Here is a 15,951-nt window from a genome sequence, read left to right as displayed (position 1 = left end):
GACATGGCTTGTGAGATTGAACAGTTAAATGTCTGTTTTCTTGTGGCAGTCCCGTTTCTGTGTTGACAAACCCATTTTTCACATTGTTCAACGTTTAGCCTGTTAAATCTCCATTATTACGTGACACAAAACTTTTCTCCCCGAAGATTTCATCGTACGGAGGGAACCTAACCTACCAGCTTCGAGACAATGTTCCACGCGGTGACATCCTCTCGTTGCCAGTCGAAGCTCGCCCTGACGTCATTTTGAAGGTAAGCTTTCATTAAAGTTGAATGGCTGGGCCTGGCCCACAAGCAGAGCTGGAGGCGGCAAGCTATCATCCCTGCAGATTTTAAAGTCTGTTTTATTCAGAATCGTGCGCCACCTGTCACAGATGAGCTGTGTCATTTTGCAGGGAGTTTTTTTAATCTTTGACAATTCCTCCTTGTCCATTAGGGGAACCAGATGACCATCATGTACATAGCGAAGGATTATCCCCCACCCGGTCAACTGCACAAGATCCAGCTTCAATTGGTGGAGGTTTGAAATCACTTACTTTGTCATTTGCTTTATATAATTGACGGAACGTGTATTAAAGCTGCCAAGTACAGTGTTGTATAGGTTGCAGCACTACCCATCACACTGTACAAGATTTGAGCAATTTTTGAGGTTAAAAAGTCTGAGCCTTCCCCCACCCGCCACAGTGGAGACAGCTCACCGTTGGCCACTGGTGTCTATGGATCCCCCGTCCCACCACCAGGGAACCCGCAGTGTGGGGGTCGATTTTGGCAGGACTGAAAGATCCCGTTGTTAGGAAGAGAGTGTTTTACGTTCCGAATTACAATGGTGATCCCTAAATCCAGGGATAGAGAGAGAGAGAATTCCTCGACTCCAGAGTGAAGTCAAGCAAGATTCCTGGAAGGATCTCACTCCATTTCACAAAGGAACTGGACCAATATAAACCTGTGCAGCGTAAATGTGTATTTTGAGGATTTTTCATGGTTGATAGATGAGGGGAGTTAGTGTACAGGTGCAGCTTCTGGGCTAATGCAGCACCAGTAACTGAGGACTGTTTTAAGTATAGAGAAAAGAAATGACACAGAAACAGCAGCGTTATTCATTTTGGAAGCAAAACCAAAAAGGCAGATTACTACCTGAATGGCTATGAATTGGGAGAGGGGAGTCTGCCGCGGGATCTAAGCGTCCTTGTGCACCAGTCGCTGAAGGTAAGCATGCAAGTCAGCAGGCGGTAAAGAAGGCAAATGGTATGTTGGCCTTTCTTGCGAGAGGTTTTGAGTACAGGAGCAGGAATGTGTTGTTGCAATTATACAGGGGCCGTGGTGAGGCCACACTTAAGAGTATTGCGTGCAGTTTTGGCCTTCTTTTCTGAGGAAGGATGTTCTTGCTCTCGAGGGAGTGCAGCGATTCCGAGGCTGATTCCGGGGATGGCAGGACTGATGTGTGAGGAGAGATTGGTTGGGTTAGGATTATTTTTGCTGGAGTTCAGACAAATGAGCCTTATAAAATTCTAACAGGACGAGACATGGTTGATGCAGGGAGAATGTTCCTGATGGTGGAGGAGTCCTGAACCAAGGGTCTGAGGATTCGGGGTAAATCATTTAGGATGGAGGTGAGGAGACATTCCTTCACCCAAAGAGTGGCGAACCTGTGGAATTCATTACCACAGGAAGTAGTTGATACCAAAACATTGAATGTATTCAAGAGGCGACTAGATATAGCACTTGGAGCGAATGGGATCAAAGGTTACGGGGAAAAAGCAGGATTAGGCTATTGAGTTGCAGAAGCAGCCATGATGAATGGTGGAGCAGGCTCGAAGGGCCAAATGGCCTCCTCCTGCTCCTAACTTCTATGTTTCTATCTCAATCCAGTGATTCGATCCTGTTTCCCGTAACACGAGTACAGACACCACCTGCTAATGTGTAGAATGTGCTTCCTTTTGCACAGAGTAACTTCAGGCACATGCAGACACACAACCCGGTGTCCAGAGAGGAGATGATGATGGTGTTAGCCAGCCTGGATGGGCTACAGATTCGAGCTCTTCACTCCCAATTGGCCAAGCTTGTCGCGCTGAGGAACGTGATCCTTGAACAAGCTTCTGACTCTGGCGAGGGGATTGCAGCCAGCAACGTGGAAATCTGTCACTGCCCAGCCAATTACATAGGAGATTCCTGTCAGGTACGGGGAGATGGGTTTCTTTGATCTCTTGTTTAGTAAAGTGTTTATTCCTTGCTAGTGGCCAAATTGGTCTTTAACATGTGTCAACCCCTATTGATTGTAAACATTGGGCTGCACCCTCCAAACCTGGAACTGATTTTTATCTTTTTTAAATCACGTAGTTTATTGGGAGGATTTGTGAACCCAGTGGAAATACAGGGAACGTTTATCAGGGAAATGTTCCCATGTATTGCAATGTATTTTCGTCCAAATATGTCATTGTTTGCCATCTTGCCAGAGACAGGGGGAAGAGCAGGGGAGCAGGACTAATTGAAAAGTTACTTCAAAGAGAAAGCATGAACAAGACGGGCAGAATGGTCACCTTCTGTGCTGTAAGATTCTTAGTAGTTTGTGTTGTGCACCTATCTTTACAAACTCGTCTCCTTGCGCAAGATAGCAGCTGAAATTATCCTTAAAAAAAATTGTAAGTGTCAAATTTGTGTGAAAACTGGAGTAATTCATACTGTTCTTTTCAATGGGAGTTCAGGGAGGAATCTCCCACACACTGTACACTGAAAAGGTCACTAGCATGTATATCATTATAAAGCTTTGGACAGGGCCTATCCCAGCCCGGGAAGCTGGCTGCAAGGCACTAAGCGGACCACTGCGTACACGCCGATCTCTCAGAGCTGAGATCAGTGCATGTGCAGTAACCCCGCATTGCCTATTTCCTGATTGCTGGCCAGCTCGCTCGCTGATCGACCCTGCGATGCCCGCATTGTCAACTGTCCAAGTCCTCCAACGGCCTGATCGCTGACCCCTTGACCATAACCCTGAATCTGCCCCCCTTCCCCTTCCCCCTGGCCCATCCTGATCTCCAGCCCCTGCCCTCCCCCTGACAGATTCCCGTCCCCCCCACCCCTCTGGCAGGCTGATCTACCTCCCCAGCCCACCCCGATCACTGGCCTCCCTCCTTCCCCCCATCGATCCTGATGCAGAGTGGCAGCGGGACAACAACACCCCCCGCCCCGATTTCCTCCCCTATCAGGCCCTGCCCCCTTGGCATTGCCTCATGCCCAATATCAGTGCCGACTCTGTGGCTGAGTAGCCTCCTTCTACACTGTAGGGATCCTGATTCAGTTAAGACATAAGCTAATCGAGACGTTAACGCCATTTATCTGCCTTAATCAATATTCTCTGATATCTTATCCAATAAAATGATGCATAAGACCATGTGGAACAGTCCATCTCATCGATTGGGGTGGGTTTTTTTTGGATGGGATTTATTGATAATGTTAAGAGATCAAATGGTGTCTTTAACCTTTTTGCTGCAGTGTGGCTGACATTGAAACTGGATGGGTGAATTCCATCCGATAAGTCTGTGGAGAACTCGGAAGTGTGATTTATTTCAAAACCCTCTCTTAAAATCTTATCCAATAGGACTGTTCACCGGGCTATTACCGAGATACGAAGGGGCTTTTCCTGGGTAAGTGTGTACCCTGCAACTGCAATGGCCACTCAGACCAGTGCCTTGATGGATCTGGAATATGTATCGTAAGTATTGCAAACATTTATTCTGTTCATTCTTTTGCAAATCTACAAAATTACCATCTTACGTGTCTTTTTAAAAAAAATAAGGGCAACTGTTGGCGAGTGCCAACTGTGGAGTGAGAAATGGGAGGATGGTGGGGGTGGAGGGGCACATTGCAATGTCTCCCTAATTCAGTCCTGTTGATGGTGAAACTCCCGCCAGCCAAGAAGCAAATTGGTTGCCTGCGCCAAAGAGGCATATCCACAGCTCCAAATATGAGTAATTTAAAGGACATGCCAGTATTTTGCCAGTGGCAGGGCAGCCCACTGCCATGAGAGGAGGCCACCAGCTTAACGGAGGCAATCTCCTTGCAGCAGTCTGGGGGATACATTCAGAGCCTGAAGCTCCATTCATCAGTGAACACTGTGCTAATAAACACTAAATGCAGCAGTGCCCATTCCAGGTATGAGTTACATGTCCAGTCTACCAGAGGCTGCTTTCCTTTGCTTCACAAATGATTTAACTCATCACTGAGGGAGACAAATCCTTTCCCCAACTCCTTATTGCTAACTAGGTTTCTACAAGTCTCTACTTACCCATCCTAGCTATATATTCAAAAACTGAAAAAATCCAAATACCAAACAAAATCCGCCCCAGATGTTCCAGGTAAAGGATGCTCAACCGCTATCGTGCAAGCAGCGAATGGGATTTTTAAATCTTTTTTTCCGTGAACATTTTGACAGCAAGTTAACTGGCAAAGTTTTTCAATATAAAGCTATTTTTTTCCCCTAGAACTGCCAGCATAGCACTGAAGGAGATAACTGTGAGCGCTGTAAGACTGGCCATGTTGAGAATGCTACTTTTGGAGCAGCATCGCTTTGTGTTCAGTGTCCGTGTCCCCTCACTGTTTCTTCTAACAAGTACGTATTTCCAATTCATCAGGATAAAACGGGGGTGTGGTGAGGGGGACAGCAGGGAGGTGACATTGAACTGGATTGTTCTTGGAGTTGTATTAAGTATTTATTCAAATAATGCATGTCACTTTTTCTTTCTCCCTTCTTCGAACAACTTTTCTTAGCTTTGCGAAGGATTGTGTCAGCCATGGGGATCGTACACAGTGTCTTTGTAAGCCGGGCTACGCGGGCTTAAAATGTGAAAGGTCAGTGTGTGCATCTGTGTGATTGGGGAAAGTGCATTGTACCTTATTGACATAACAAGTCATGGAGATGGTAACTGTTACGGGAATGTAGTTGATTCATCTGAGACTTAGAAACGGTGCTTATCATTTATGTGAGGGACAGCTGAATCTTTGAACAGAATAGTAAACTTCTTTCCGGCCACCTTCTTTTGAGAGTAACAGAAAGGGTAGTCAATTCAAACAGTAAATGCAAAATGTGCCGCAGCAGAACTACGCACTTCTGTTATTTTTTTCCATTAGACCTTTGATTCCAGATTTTTTTAAATCAAGTTCACATTTCACCATCTGCCATGGTGGGATTCAAACCCGGGTCCCCAGAGCATTGTCTGGGTCTGTGGAATATTAATCCAGTAACAATGCCACCTCCTCCTTGGAAGTCAGTGGCATGGGCAATAAACTATGAAAGTAGATTTTAGTCATTTTTAGCTGCAGTTATATCAAGGCCAGATTACTGTGTAGAGTTTTGGTCTCATTACCTGAGGAAGGTCATGCTTGCATTGGAGATGATTCAGTGAAGGGTCACTAGATTGACACTTGGAATGAGAGGGCTGTCTTATGAGGAGAGATTAATTGGAAGGGTCCTATATTGTCTGCAGCTTAGAAGAAAAAGAAGTGATCTTACTGGAACATAGGAGACACTTGAGAGCTTGATGGTGTCAACGCGGAGAGGCTGTTTCTGGAGTCTAGAACCAGGGGACCTGGTCTCCAGGTTAGGATTCAGCCATTTAAGACTGAGCTGAGGATAAATTTCTTCACGTTGGCATTGTTTACTCCAGAGGGTTCTCGATGATCAGTTGATGAGTACAATCAAGACTGAAATTGATTGTATTTTGGGCACTAACGGAATCGAGCGATGTGGAGGATGGGATAGGAAAGTGTATTTAATGTCCAAGTTTGGCTATGGCCTTATCAAATAGGAGTGCTGGGCCCCTGAATGGACTATTTCTCGTGGTTTTTTAAAACATGCCAATGCTTAAAGGTATTTTGAAGCCTGCTAGATGAGAGAAAAAAAGACTCAAGAGTTTTGGTCTGTGCGCAGAGCAGATCCAAGCCAGTAGATATATGTGATTATTGAAGCAACAGTCAGCAGTATCAGGTATCTGCAGCTGTGGAATAGCCAGTGAAACTGCAAAGAACTGTTACTTTACTGGTTCTGTAGTGAGTTGCTTGCATCCGTGGAGGTTGACCCTTGTAATGTCCTTGATTTTTACGGTTTGAACTTACTCAGCAGAGTTAGCAAACTGAGCGTTCTCTTACAGTCAATCAGACTGCTCTGCCCTGAGTCATCCTCCAATTGATGTCTGTACTGAACCCTACAACAGTCCCCAAATTCTCGAATACCATGACCGGAATTCTCCAAACTCGCCCCGTGCCTGGGATTATCCTGCCCTGATGCTGTGAACGGAGATTTGGCTGAGCATCAAATTCCCCATTCCCGCTGGCAGGGGTGGGAAAGACCGGAGGATTTCAGCCTTGTTCTATGTCAGTGAAACTTGGGCAGTGTGTTTGTATTGGGTTTTTTTTTTCTGATCTGGTCTATTAATGACTTTCTCCTTTCTTGTGAAGGTGTGCCCCAGGTTACTATGGAAACCCAATGGTGCTGGGAAGCCAATGTCAACCATGCAACTGCAATAGCAACACGGATTCTAATATGTTGTTTAGCAATTGCGACTCACTGACTGGGGTTTGCCTGGACTGCATGCATAACACTGCTGGGCCCCATTGTGAACTCTGCGCACCAGGTTTCTATGGAGATGCGGTGACGGCTAAAAATTGTGCCCGTAAGTTATATTTACCAATATACACGCAAGTGCAGAGTTTGAACTATCTTTAACCAGGTGATTATTTTTAAATGTTTGCCATAAAAGGAAAATGCTGTCAGTTCCTTGAGTTGCGAGTAATTCATAGAATCCGTACAATGCAGAAAGAGGCCATTCGGCCCATCGAGTCTGCACTGACCACCCAGGCCCTACCCCCAAATCCCTACATATTTTACCCGCTAATCCCTCTAACCTACATATCTCAGGACACTAAGGGGCAATTTAGCACGGCCAATCAACCTAACCCGCACATCTTTGGAGAGGAGTATCTGGCAAGGAAAAATTAATTAAGTGAGTGCAAATCATATTCTACAGAGAGCCAAAGGAACATCCTCATCTGTCATTGAACAGGCAACCTCCCCCTGAGTGGCAAAGATCCCACCAGACTGCCTTAGAATCATAGAATCCCTACAGTGCAGAAAGAAGCCATTCGGCCCATCGAGCATGTACTGACAATAATCCCACCAGGCCTTATCCCTGTAATTCCACATATTTACCTTGCTAATCCCCCTGACACTAAAGGGCAAATCAGCATGGACAATCCACCTATCACGCACATTTCTGGACTGTGGGAAGAAGCCGGGGCACCCGGAAGAAACCCATGCGCACACGGGGAGAACTCGCAGACTCTACACAGATAGTGACCCAAGCCGGGAATTGAACCTGGCTCCCTGGTGCTGTGAGGCAGCAGTGCTAACCACTGTGCCACTACACTTTTCATAATGAGCCACTGTCCAGGATATTGGGTTGGGATGAGGGTGTTTGGCTGAAGACCCACCCCAACCTATCCCTAATGGAAAGTTCAGGGTAAAGACTGCATGTCATAAAATGACAATGTTAGTTCGCGTAAGCTCTCACTACCAAGTGTAACTGCTTCGAAAAATCTTGATCCATTTGATGGGCTGACTGGCCTCCTTCTGCACTGTAGTGATTATATGATTGCATGCAACTTAATTCCGTTGTTTCTTACATGTCTGCAAAAGAAGACTGCATCAGCCTTTCTGGAGCGGCACGGTGGCACAGTGGTTAGCACTGCTGCCTCACAGCACCAGGGACCTGGGTTCGATTCCTGACTTGGGTCACTGTCTGTGTGGAGTCTGCATTTTCCGTATATACGTGGGTTTCCCCCGGGTGCTCCAGTTTCCTTCCACAGTGCAGGTTAGGTGGATTGACAATGTTAAATTGCCCCTCAGTGTTTGGTGGACTAGCTAGGATAAATACATGGGGTTATGGGGATGGGACCTGAGTGGGATTGTGATCGGTGCAGATTCGATGCCAAATGGCTTCCTTTTGCGCTGTAGGACTGTATGAATATTCACATCTGCTCAGATAGTTGGCATGAGAACATCTTGGCTTCAGAACTGGCAATGTCTTAAGCAGGGCTTTAGTCCTGCAGCCTTGGAAGCTCCTTTCACAAACTAAGGACACAAGAACTAGTGCAGCATAAGCGCAGCCCACATATTGAGCTACAGCCATGGTTCTGCCTCTTGGCATCAGCCAGCCCTACTTGGCCTAGTTTTTCTGGCTTCTCTAGTTACATATCTTTTAGTCCAAATTGAGAAAGCTCTCCAGTGTCAAATCAGAGTCAATTTTAAAAACAATCGCTTTTCACGTTATTACATATTCAGATCTCAGTGACTGACTGTTTTTGAATTTCAAATCAAACTAAATTAATATAAATCAGGTGAGTAGAAAGTCATTTTGGGAAATTACCACTGTTTAGCAAGACCTTTATTTTCCTGTTGGACTTTTAAGCATTTTCAATCAAATGCACTTCTCTCCTTTGTACGGTTCACGTGGATCAAACAATTAATACATCATTGCCTTCAAATCTACACAAGTTCTCAAAAAACATTATCAGAGCTGTAAGACAAGGCTGTGCTGATAGGAAATCAGCTTCTGCTGTGTATCAGTAGCTCAATCCAGACCCACGGCTGATATCAGTCTTAAGCTCTGGGAGAAAGTTGATGAAGAAAAGACAAAGAAAATTACAGCACAGGAACAGGCCCTTCGGCCCTCCGAGCCTGCATCAACCACGCTGCCTGTCTGAACTAAAACCCTTCTGGAGACCATATCCCCGTATTCCCATCCTATTCATGTATTTGTCCCGACGTCCCTTAAAAGCCACTATCTCCCCCAGCAGTGAGCTCCAGGCACCCAGCACCCTCTGTGTTTAAAAAAAAATTGCCTCATACATCTCCTTTAAACCTTGCCCCCTTGCACCTTTATACCTTTGCCCCCTCGTAATTGCCTCTTCCACCCTGGGAGAAAGCTTCTGACTATCGACTCTGTCCATGCCCCTTATTATCTTGTAGACTTCTATCAACCTCCTTCATTCCAGTGAGAACTCAACCCTCAACCTCCATCGCTCCAGTGAGAATGAACCAAGTTTTTCCAACCTCCCCTCATAGCTAGTGCCCTCCATACCATCCTACTCATGTATTTTACGCATTTTCTTTTCCTGACTGTGTGTTGCACCAGTTTGTGTGTCCTTACTTTGTGACATTCACTTATTTTCCTGACTGTGCAATCATTCTTTCCACTCATCATTTGTTGCAGGACTATACAATAGTTTCTGTAATTTTCAGGAGTTTGATGATTTTGCCCTGTGGAGTTGCGAGCCAATGGCATGTAGCCAATGCTTGAGACATGGGAGCAGGAACTGACCATTCTGTCCATTAGACCTGTGCCGTCACTCAGTTAGATCATAGCTAATCTGTATCCCGATTCTGCTCCATCCCTCTTGATACAGCTACTCCAAAAAAAAAGACTTATTAGGAAATTTTAACTGATCCAGCCTTTTGGTAAACTGAGTGTCAAATTTCCACTTCTCTTCATGTAACACTCGTCGTCACTAACTCTTACGAAACTGGGGACATTTCCAAAGTTAAAGGCATGATATAAATATAATTTATTGCCGATTGTAAGTTATACAATATTATTATGCTCTTTGTCCTTCCATAGATCGAAAGAAAGAAAAGCGAGTTTCTTTTATTTTGTGCCTTTTTTAAATTAATTCACAGGATGTGGACATCATTGGCTGGGCCAGCATTTATTGCCCATCCTTAACTGCCTGCCATTTCAGAGGGCAGTTGCAAGTCAACCACATTGCTGTGGCTCTGGAGTCACATGTAGGCCAGACTGGGTAAAAATGGCAGATTTCCTTCCCTTAAGGACATGAGTGAACCAGACGGGTTTTTACGACAATTGACAATCTTTTCATGGTCATCAGATTCCAGATTTTTATTGAATTTAAATTTCACCATCTGCCGTAGTGGGATTTGAACCTGGGTTCCCAAAACATTACCCTAGCACTCTGGATTACTAATCCAGTGATAGTGCCGCCACACCACTGCCTCCCCTTTATATCCCGAAGTCCTTTTACAGCCAATGAATGACTTCTGGAATGCCACCATTGAATTTTGTATGCCAAATATAGGAACCAATCTGTCCACAGCAACTAACGTCTTACATTACTTCACACTCTGTCTTGGAGGGTAGATGACATTAAATATGTCAGCCGGGGTTATGTGCCCAAGTCTGGAATAACTTAAACCCAATACTTTCTGACTCAAGCAAGCACAGCACCACTGACTCAGTGAGCACAAATCAGAATTTGATCTATTGTCAATCCAGGATCAGTTGTATTTGGTGATTTTAATGTTCCGTACTTTGGAATGTAAGCGTCTTAAATCTAAGTTCATAACTTGTTATGGCCTCTTAATATTTCAAGAGTCAATTATAAAATTGGTAATTTTTTCACTTATCTTTTATTTTGTAAATTTGCAGCGTGTAATTGTTCACCCTGTGGCACAGAATCATGTGATGACAGAACTGGAGAGTGTCGATGCAAACCTGGTGTGACAGGAGCGCACTGTGACCGCTGTGAGGTAAGTACACCATTCATTAGTTTTGTTTAGACGTTGCGCTTCTGACTCGTATGAGTTGGTAACTCTGACTGAATCCCCTGAAGAAATCACACCTAAAAGCAGTGGTTTCTTCGATACTTTATTCTTTCAAAATGTTTGTTAAGTGCAGTGTGTGTTTGAGGGCAGGTTGGAGGGCATAGGAATAAGGAGGCAAATTCAGCCTTTCGAGTCTGCTCTGCCATTCAATAAGGTCATGGCTGATCTGTCCCTGGTTTCAAATCCACCTCCCCACCTGTTCCCCTTTATCCCTTTTTTAAAAACTAGAAATATATCTACCTTCTTCTTGAAATTATTCAACAATTCAGACTCCAGGACAATATTCCCTCAAGGCTGTCCGGCAGTGCAGTAATCGGAATGTACTGCTCAGTGCAGCAAATAGACTGGATGTTCCCTTTATCACATGCAAATGCATGGCCACGCCTCAGTCTTTATGGGACTGTATAGTCCCAGAAGCAGGTCATGTACAGCAAAGAAAAACTGAAGGGAGCATTGGTGAAGGAGGTGAAAGGCTTTCCCTCCTGTCCCGATGATACCAAACTAGTCTCCAGGGAACAAAGAGTCAATGACTGGTATCAAGACTGGATTTTTCCATCTGGCAAATTCTCAGTTCATCATCCTGGTAGTCACATGATGCAGTGGTAATAGAATTTTTACTAATCATAGCAGTCAATCTCTGATAAATTAGTCTACAACAGACCCAGGAATGACATAAAGAAATCTTTTTGGTGAAGAGCTTTGGGAACCATATCAGGATGGTGGGAAATGTGAAAGTGTGCTTGGATGACTTGCTCACACTTACCTTTTGAAGGGGAATATCTGGCTTCCTATTTCTCATGCGTGTCTCTCTCTCTCTACGTCTAGACTGGATATTATGGATACGACAGCTGCGCTGGTTGCCAGAGATGTTCCTGTGACGTCGCTTCTCAGAGTGAAATCTGTGACTCTCAAAGTGGCCAGTGCCCATGCTGGCCTGGTGTGACCGGACTCCAGTGTCAGCACTGTGCTCCTGGGTACTGGAACTATGGCCCAACTGGCTGCAGAAGTAAGTGGCATAATCAGAGGAGATTGGGGAAATCCGACACTGCATCCATTTACACCTGACATTGGCATCCACAGCAGTGCATGAATCAGATAGACTTCTCAACTGAGATTAACTGCACCACTCATTCTCGACAGAACAGGGGCATTCATCACCACCACATTCTGAGTTTTGCTTTCCCTTGCAACCTACATTTTTGCAAACCCAAACTTAGAGTCATAGAATCCCTACAGTGAAGAAGGAGGCCGCTCAGCCCATCAAGCCCACACTAATAACAGTCTCATCCAGGCCCTATCCCCGCAACCCCACATGTTTACCCTTCTAATCCCCCTGATACTGAGGGGCAATTTAGCATGGCCAATCCACAAGGGGCAATTTAGCATGGCCAATCCACAAGGGGCAATTTAGCATGGCCAATCCACAAGGGGCAACTCAGCATGGCCAATCCACAAGGGGCAATTCAGCATGGCCAATCCACCTAACCCACACACATCTTTTGGACTGTGTGAGGAAGCCGGAGCACCCGGAGGAAACCTAAGCAGACACGGGGAGAATGTGCAAACTCCACACGGTCACCCGAGGCTGGAAATGAACCTGGGACCTTGGCGAGGCAGCAGTGCTACCCACTGCGCCACCGTGCTGCCCTTGATTTAGCTTATCTATTCTTCTACTCACTTCAAAAGTCTTGGGCCCCTGCTGATTTTTCTTAATTTAAATAAAAGGATCCTGTTAGAATTTCCCCACTAACTTGCATTCTAAGGATGGTATCAAGCCTGCGTACAAGCCAAGGACAGAGTGGATACTGTGCACACAAAACAGCTTGCACAAGTTGAGGGGAGCAATTGCTGTTGGTAAGGGTGTTGTCTGAATGCTTTATATATATTAGTATATTAATATACTTGCATGGTGGCTAGCAATGCTGCCTCACAGCACCAAGGACCTGGGTTCCATACCGGCCTCGGGTGACTGTCTGTCTGAAGTTTGTACATTCTGCCTGTGTCTGGCTGGGTTTCGTCCCACACTCCAAAGATGTGCAGATTAGCTAGATTGGCCATGCTGAATTGTCCCTCATTGTCCCACAATTTGCAGGTTAGTGGGATTAGCGGGCCTTGAAAAGACAGTTTGTCGCTGCAGACTCGATGGGCTGAATGGCCTCCTGCACTGTAGGGATCCTATAAAATTGCTGTTTCTCTATCTTAATGAAAGTACCAATTAGTAAGCAGCAATGAATGGTATTTTCTATCCGAGGGAAAGAAGGTACAGCCGTATTGTTTTATTTTGCTTTATGTCCACTGTTTAAAGAAATTGGCCGTGAATTTATGTGCCCAGCCACTGTAAACACAAAGGGTGACATGAGCGCAAGATCCAGCAAGATCCCATTTCCCAATTTTTTTTTCCCCTGCTTTTTATCAGTGACGTAAGGAGGTTCTCACCCAGGAAGAGTGGGGACCTCATCTCTGTACATCCTCCCGGCCATATCACCACCCCACCCTCACTGCCTGCGCCCTCCAGCCCCTAACCGCCTTTGGAATTCCCCCTCAATGAAGTGACATTACAAAGTACTCAAGGGATCCTTGCCAGAGGTGCGCAGGAACGTTCAGCCCCTGGAGGGACATATCTGGGGCAATGTTCCCCGGCAGGCTGACGCTGCGAGGGGTGGGGAGCTCGGGGAGAGGCTCCCTTAATATTAGATATCTGGGTACCCTTTAAAAAGGGTGACACAATCTCGGGATTCCCAGCTTTTTCTAGCCCCACCTCCTCAGTGATGGCGTGAATTTTACATCCCCAAAGCGTTTACAAAATGGCAGGTTAAGCTGGCAGCGTGGGAAGCAAGCTACACACCATTCTTCTCGCCTGATAAAAGCCAGAAAATATCACCAATCGTGTACCCTGAGAATAAACAGAGAAACGGTATAAAGAATCATAGAATCCCTATAGTGCAGAAGGAGGCCTATTCGGCCCATCAAGTCTGTGAACCAACCACAATCTCACCTAGGCCCTGTCCCCAGAACCCCATGCATTTACCTTACCCAGTTCCCCTGACACTAAGGGGCAATTTAGCATGGCCAGTCAACCTAACCTGCATATCTTTGGATTGTGGGAGGAAACCGGAGCACACAGAGGAAATCCACGCAGATACAGGGAGAACATACAGACTCTGCACTGGCAGTGACCCAAGCTGGGAATCGAACCCAGGTCCTTGGTGCTATGAGGCAGCAGTGCTAATCACTGTGCCGCTGTGCTGCCCCTACAAACTGGTGACAGGAATTGAACTTGTTGCCGTTGTCGCTTACATTTGTTCTATTTTTCTCTAGGATGTGATTGCAATGGGGGTTCCTGCAACCCTCGGACTGGCGATTGCATGTGTAGCAATGGTTTGGGAGGGAGGCAGTGTGACACCTGCTTACAGACGCACGCGGTCCCAGTCATTGACAATCTGGATTCTATGAAGTGTGAGCGTGAGTAGTTGGGCAAATTTTCTAAAAACTAGACGCATTTTGTGTTGCATTCAGTGAGTAAAATGTCACCGCGTAATCTTTCCAGCTTGTGACAGTTGTGTGATGGTGCTTTTGGAAGATCTTAACAGGACAGCTGAGTTGCTGCCTGAAATCACGAACCAGCTCTCGAACCTGACGGCTAGTTCCATCGCGTGGACTCGAATGAACACTCTGAACAACAGCATTGGACAGCTGGCGGTTAGTAACAATGACCTGCGGTACTACTGCCTTTCTCTCGCGCAAGCGAGTTGCACAGCTTAGCGTCTTTATAAGGAGACCTAATATGAAGAAACCTTTCACACTGCTGCCAGCTTTCTGGTGGGTCGAGAGTCTTGGGCCTTGCTCACCTGAGGACCCCCTCCTTTTCGTTTTAACTAGGAAACCCACCTGGTTAACTAAATATCCTTTGGGGAAGGGAATCTGCCATCCTTACCCGCTCTGGCCTACACGCAGCAATGCAGTTGACTCACAACTGCCCTCCAAGGGCAACTAGGGATAGGCAATAAATGCCAGCCAGCCAGCGATGCCCTATGCCCCACAAATGAATTAAAAAAAACCTGCTTCTCCCCTTCAACCCTCGACAGCCGCCTCAAGGAACTGAGTCCTTTTTAGGCTATTGCTTAGCTGTGATTAATACTCCCATTCGTGTCCAACACTGGACATGATATTCTTGTGAGATTTCTGCATTGATTATAGATCCATTTAGGAAGCTTTGTGTTACGCTGATTGCTGCTTTGTTGCTTTTAACCCGTGAGTCTCGTGCGCTGCTATTTCTTCAGGACAAGCTAAGCAGATACCGTGGATCGCAGGACCAAACGAAAGATCGCACTGATGAGCTGGAGACTGACAGCATGAATCTCGCGCAAGACCTGGACGCGTACGAAGAAAAGGCAAGTCACCTTGTTGGAACAGTTCTTCAGTTACAGCCTCTTCTATTAAAGACACGGTTCACTGACCCCCTTCTCACCCTCCCATCCAGGTCACCATGTTAAACAAGAAGGCTATGAAACTGGGAGAAGACGTTGAAGGAACCCACCAGCATGTTACTGGCTTGCTTAGTAATATCACGGACCTCAAAGGGGACATTTTAGGTAAACCGCTTTGCTTCATTTGAAATGTTATCGTGGGTTCTGGAAGCTGCTGATGTTTTTCATACCTGAAGCATATCTGAATTTAGGTGGGCAATTGTAATGCTGTGGCAGACAAGGCTGTGTACCAATTGCAGGAAGATGTGTTTAGAATAAATAGATGTTTGGTAGCCAGCACAGACTCAATGGGCCAAAGGGCCGTTTTCTGTGCTGTAAGACTCTGTGACTATGAATGATGCAAAAATATGAATATTAACGCTCCTGTAGGCCATTACAAAGCATCTTCTCCCCTTGGAGCAAAGCCCATCTTTCAATAAACTCAACAGAGGAGTCTGGACTTTGGAACTGTGTCTCTGCCCATTGTCCAGTGGCATTTGCATCAAGTCTAATTGCCCTTATAATTAATTAATTAATTAATTCACTGACCCCCCCACTTGCAGTGGGAAGCCATGCTTGAAGGGAGTGTAGATTAGAAAACAGATACCAACTCAGAGGGTGCAGGATCAGGTCTCAGGTCAGAGATGTTGTCTTTCTGATGAACCAAGACACAGTTAACAGATCCCATGACATTAATTAAAGAAGAGCAGGGCGTGTTCTCCTGGCTGTCATCTGTGCCTCAGCCATCACCACATTCATCTCATTGCCATGTGTAACTATCAGCCATTGTGTTTGCCTTCCAGGCAACTCTCTGCAT

General features: G+C 45.7%; 1 protein-coding gene across 3 annotated transcripts in view; it reads left to right on the top strand.

The window, feature by feature from the left end:
- Positions 1–15,951, top strand: part of lama5 (laminin, alpha 5) — a 283,499-nt gene that overhangs the window by 204,149 nt on the left and 63,399 nt on the right. For 2 of the 3 annotated variants that reach the window (XM_080204748.1, XM_080204747.1), the window contains exons 39-51: positions 147–251; positions 436–519; positions 1,945–2,175; positions 3,595–3,708; positions 4,478–4,605; positions 4,764–4,844; positions 6,450–6,664; positions 10,493–10,593; positions 11,494–11,674; positions 13,987–14,130; positions 14,216–14,367; positions 14,949–15,059; positions 15,149–15,260. In XM_080204748.1, coding sequence (XP_080060874.1) covers positions 147–251; positions 436–519; positions 1,945–2,175; positions 3,595–3,708; positions 4,478–4,605; positions 4,764–4,844; positions 6,450–6,664; positions 10,493–10,593; positions 11,494–11,674; positions 13,987–14,130; positions 14,216–14,367; positions 14,949–15,059; positions 15,149–15,260 — 1,759 coding nt within the window. The remainder of the gene's footprint in view (positions 1–146; positions 252–435; positions 520–1,944; positions 2,176–3,594; positions 3,709–4,477; positions 4,606–4,763; positions 4,845–6,449; positions 6,665–10,492; positions 10,594–11,493; positions 11,675–13,986; positions 14,131–14,215; positions 14,368–14,948; positions 15,060–15,148; positions 15,261–15,951) is intronic. The other variant, XM_080204749.1, reaches the window with a different exon arrangement.

The sequence above is a fragment of the Carcharhinus amblyrhynchos genome, chromosome 16 (genome assembly GCF_965287045.1).
Source record: "Carcharhinus amblyrhynchos chromosome 16, sCarAmb.v2.hapA, whole genome shotgun sequence".
In the NCBI taxonomy this organism is placed as follows: Eukaryota; Metazoa; Chordata; class Chondrichthyes; order Carcharhiniformes; family Carcharhinidae; genus Carcharhinus; species Carcharhinus amblyrhynchos.
This window is presented reverse-complemented; position numbering and strand designations above follow the sequence as displayed.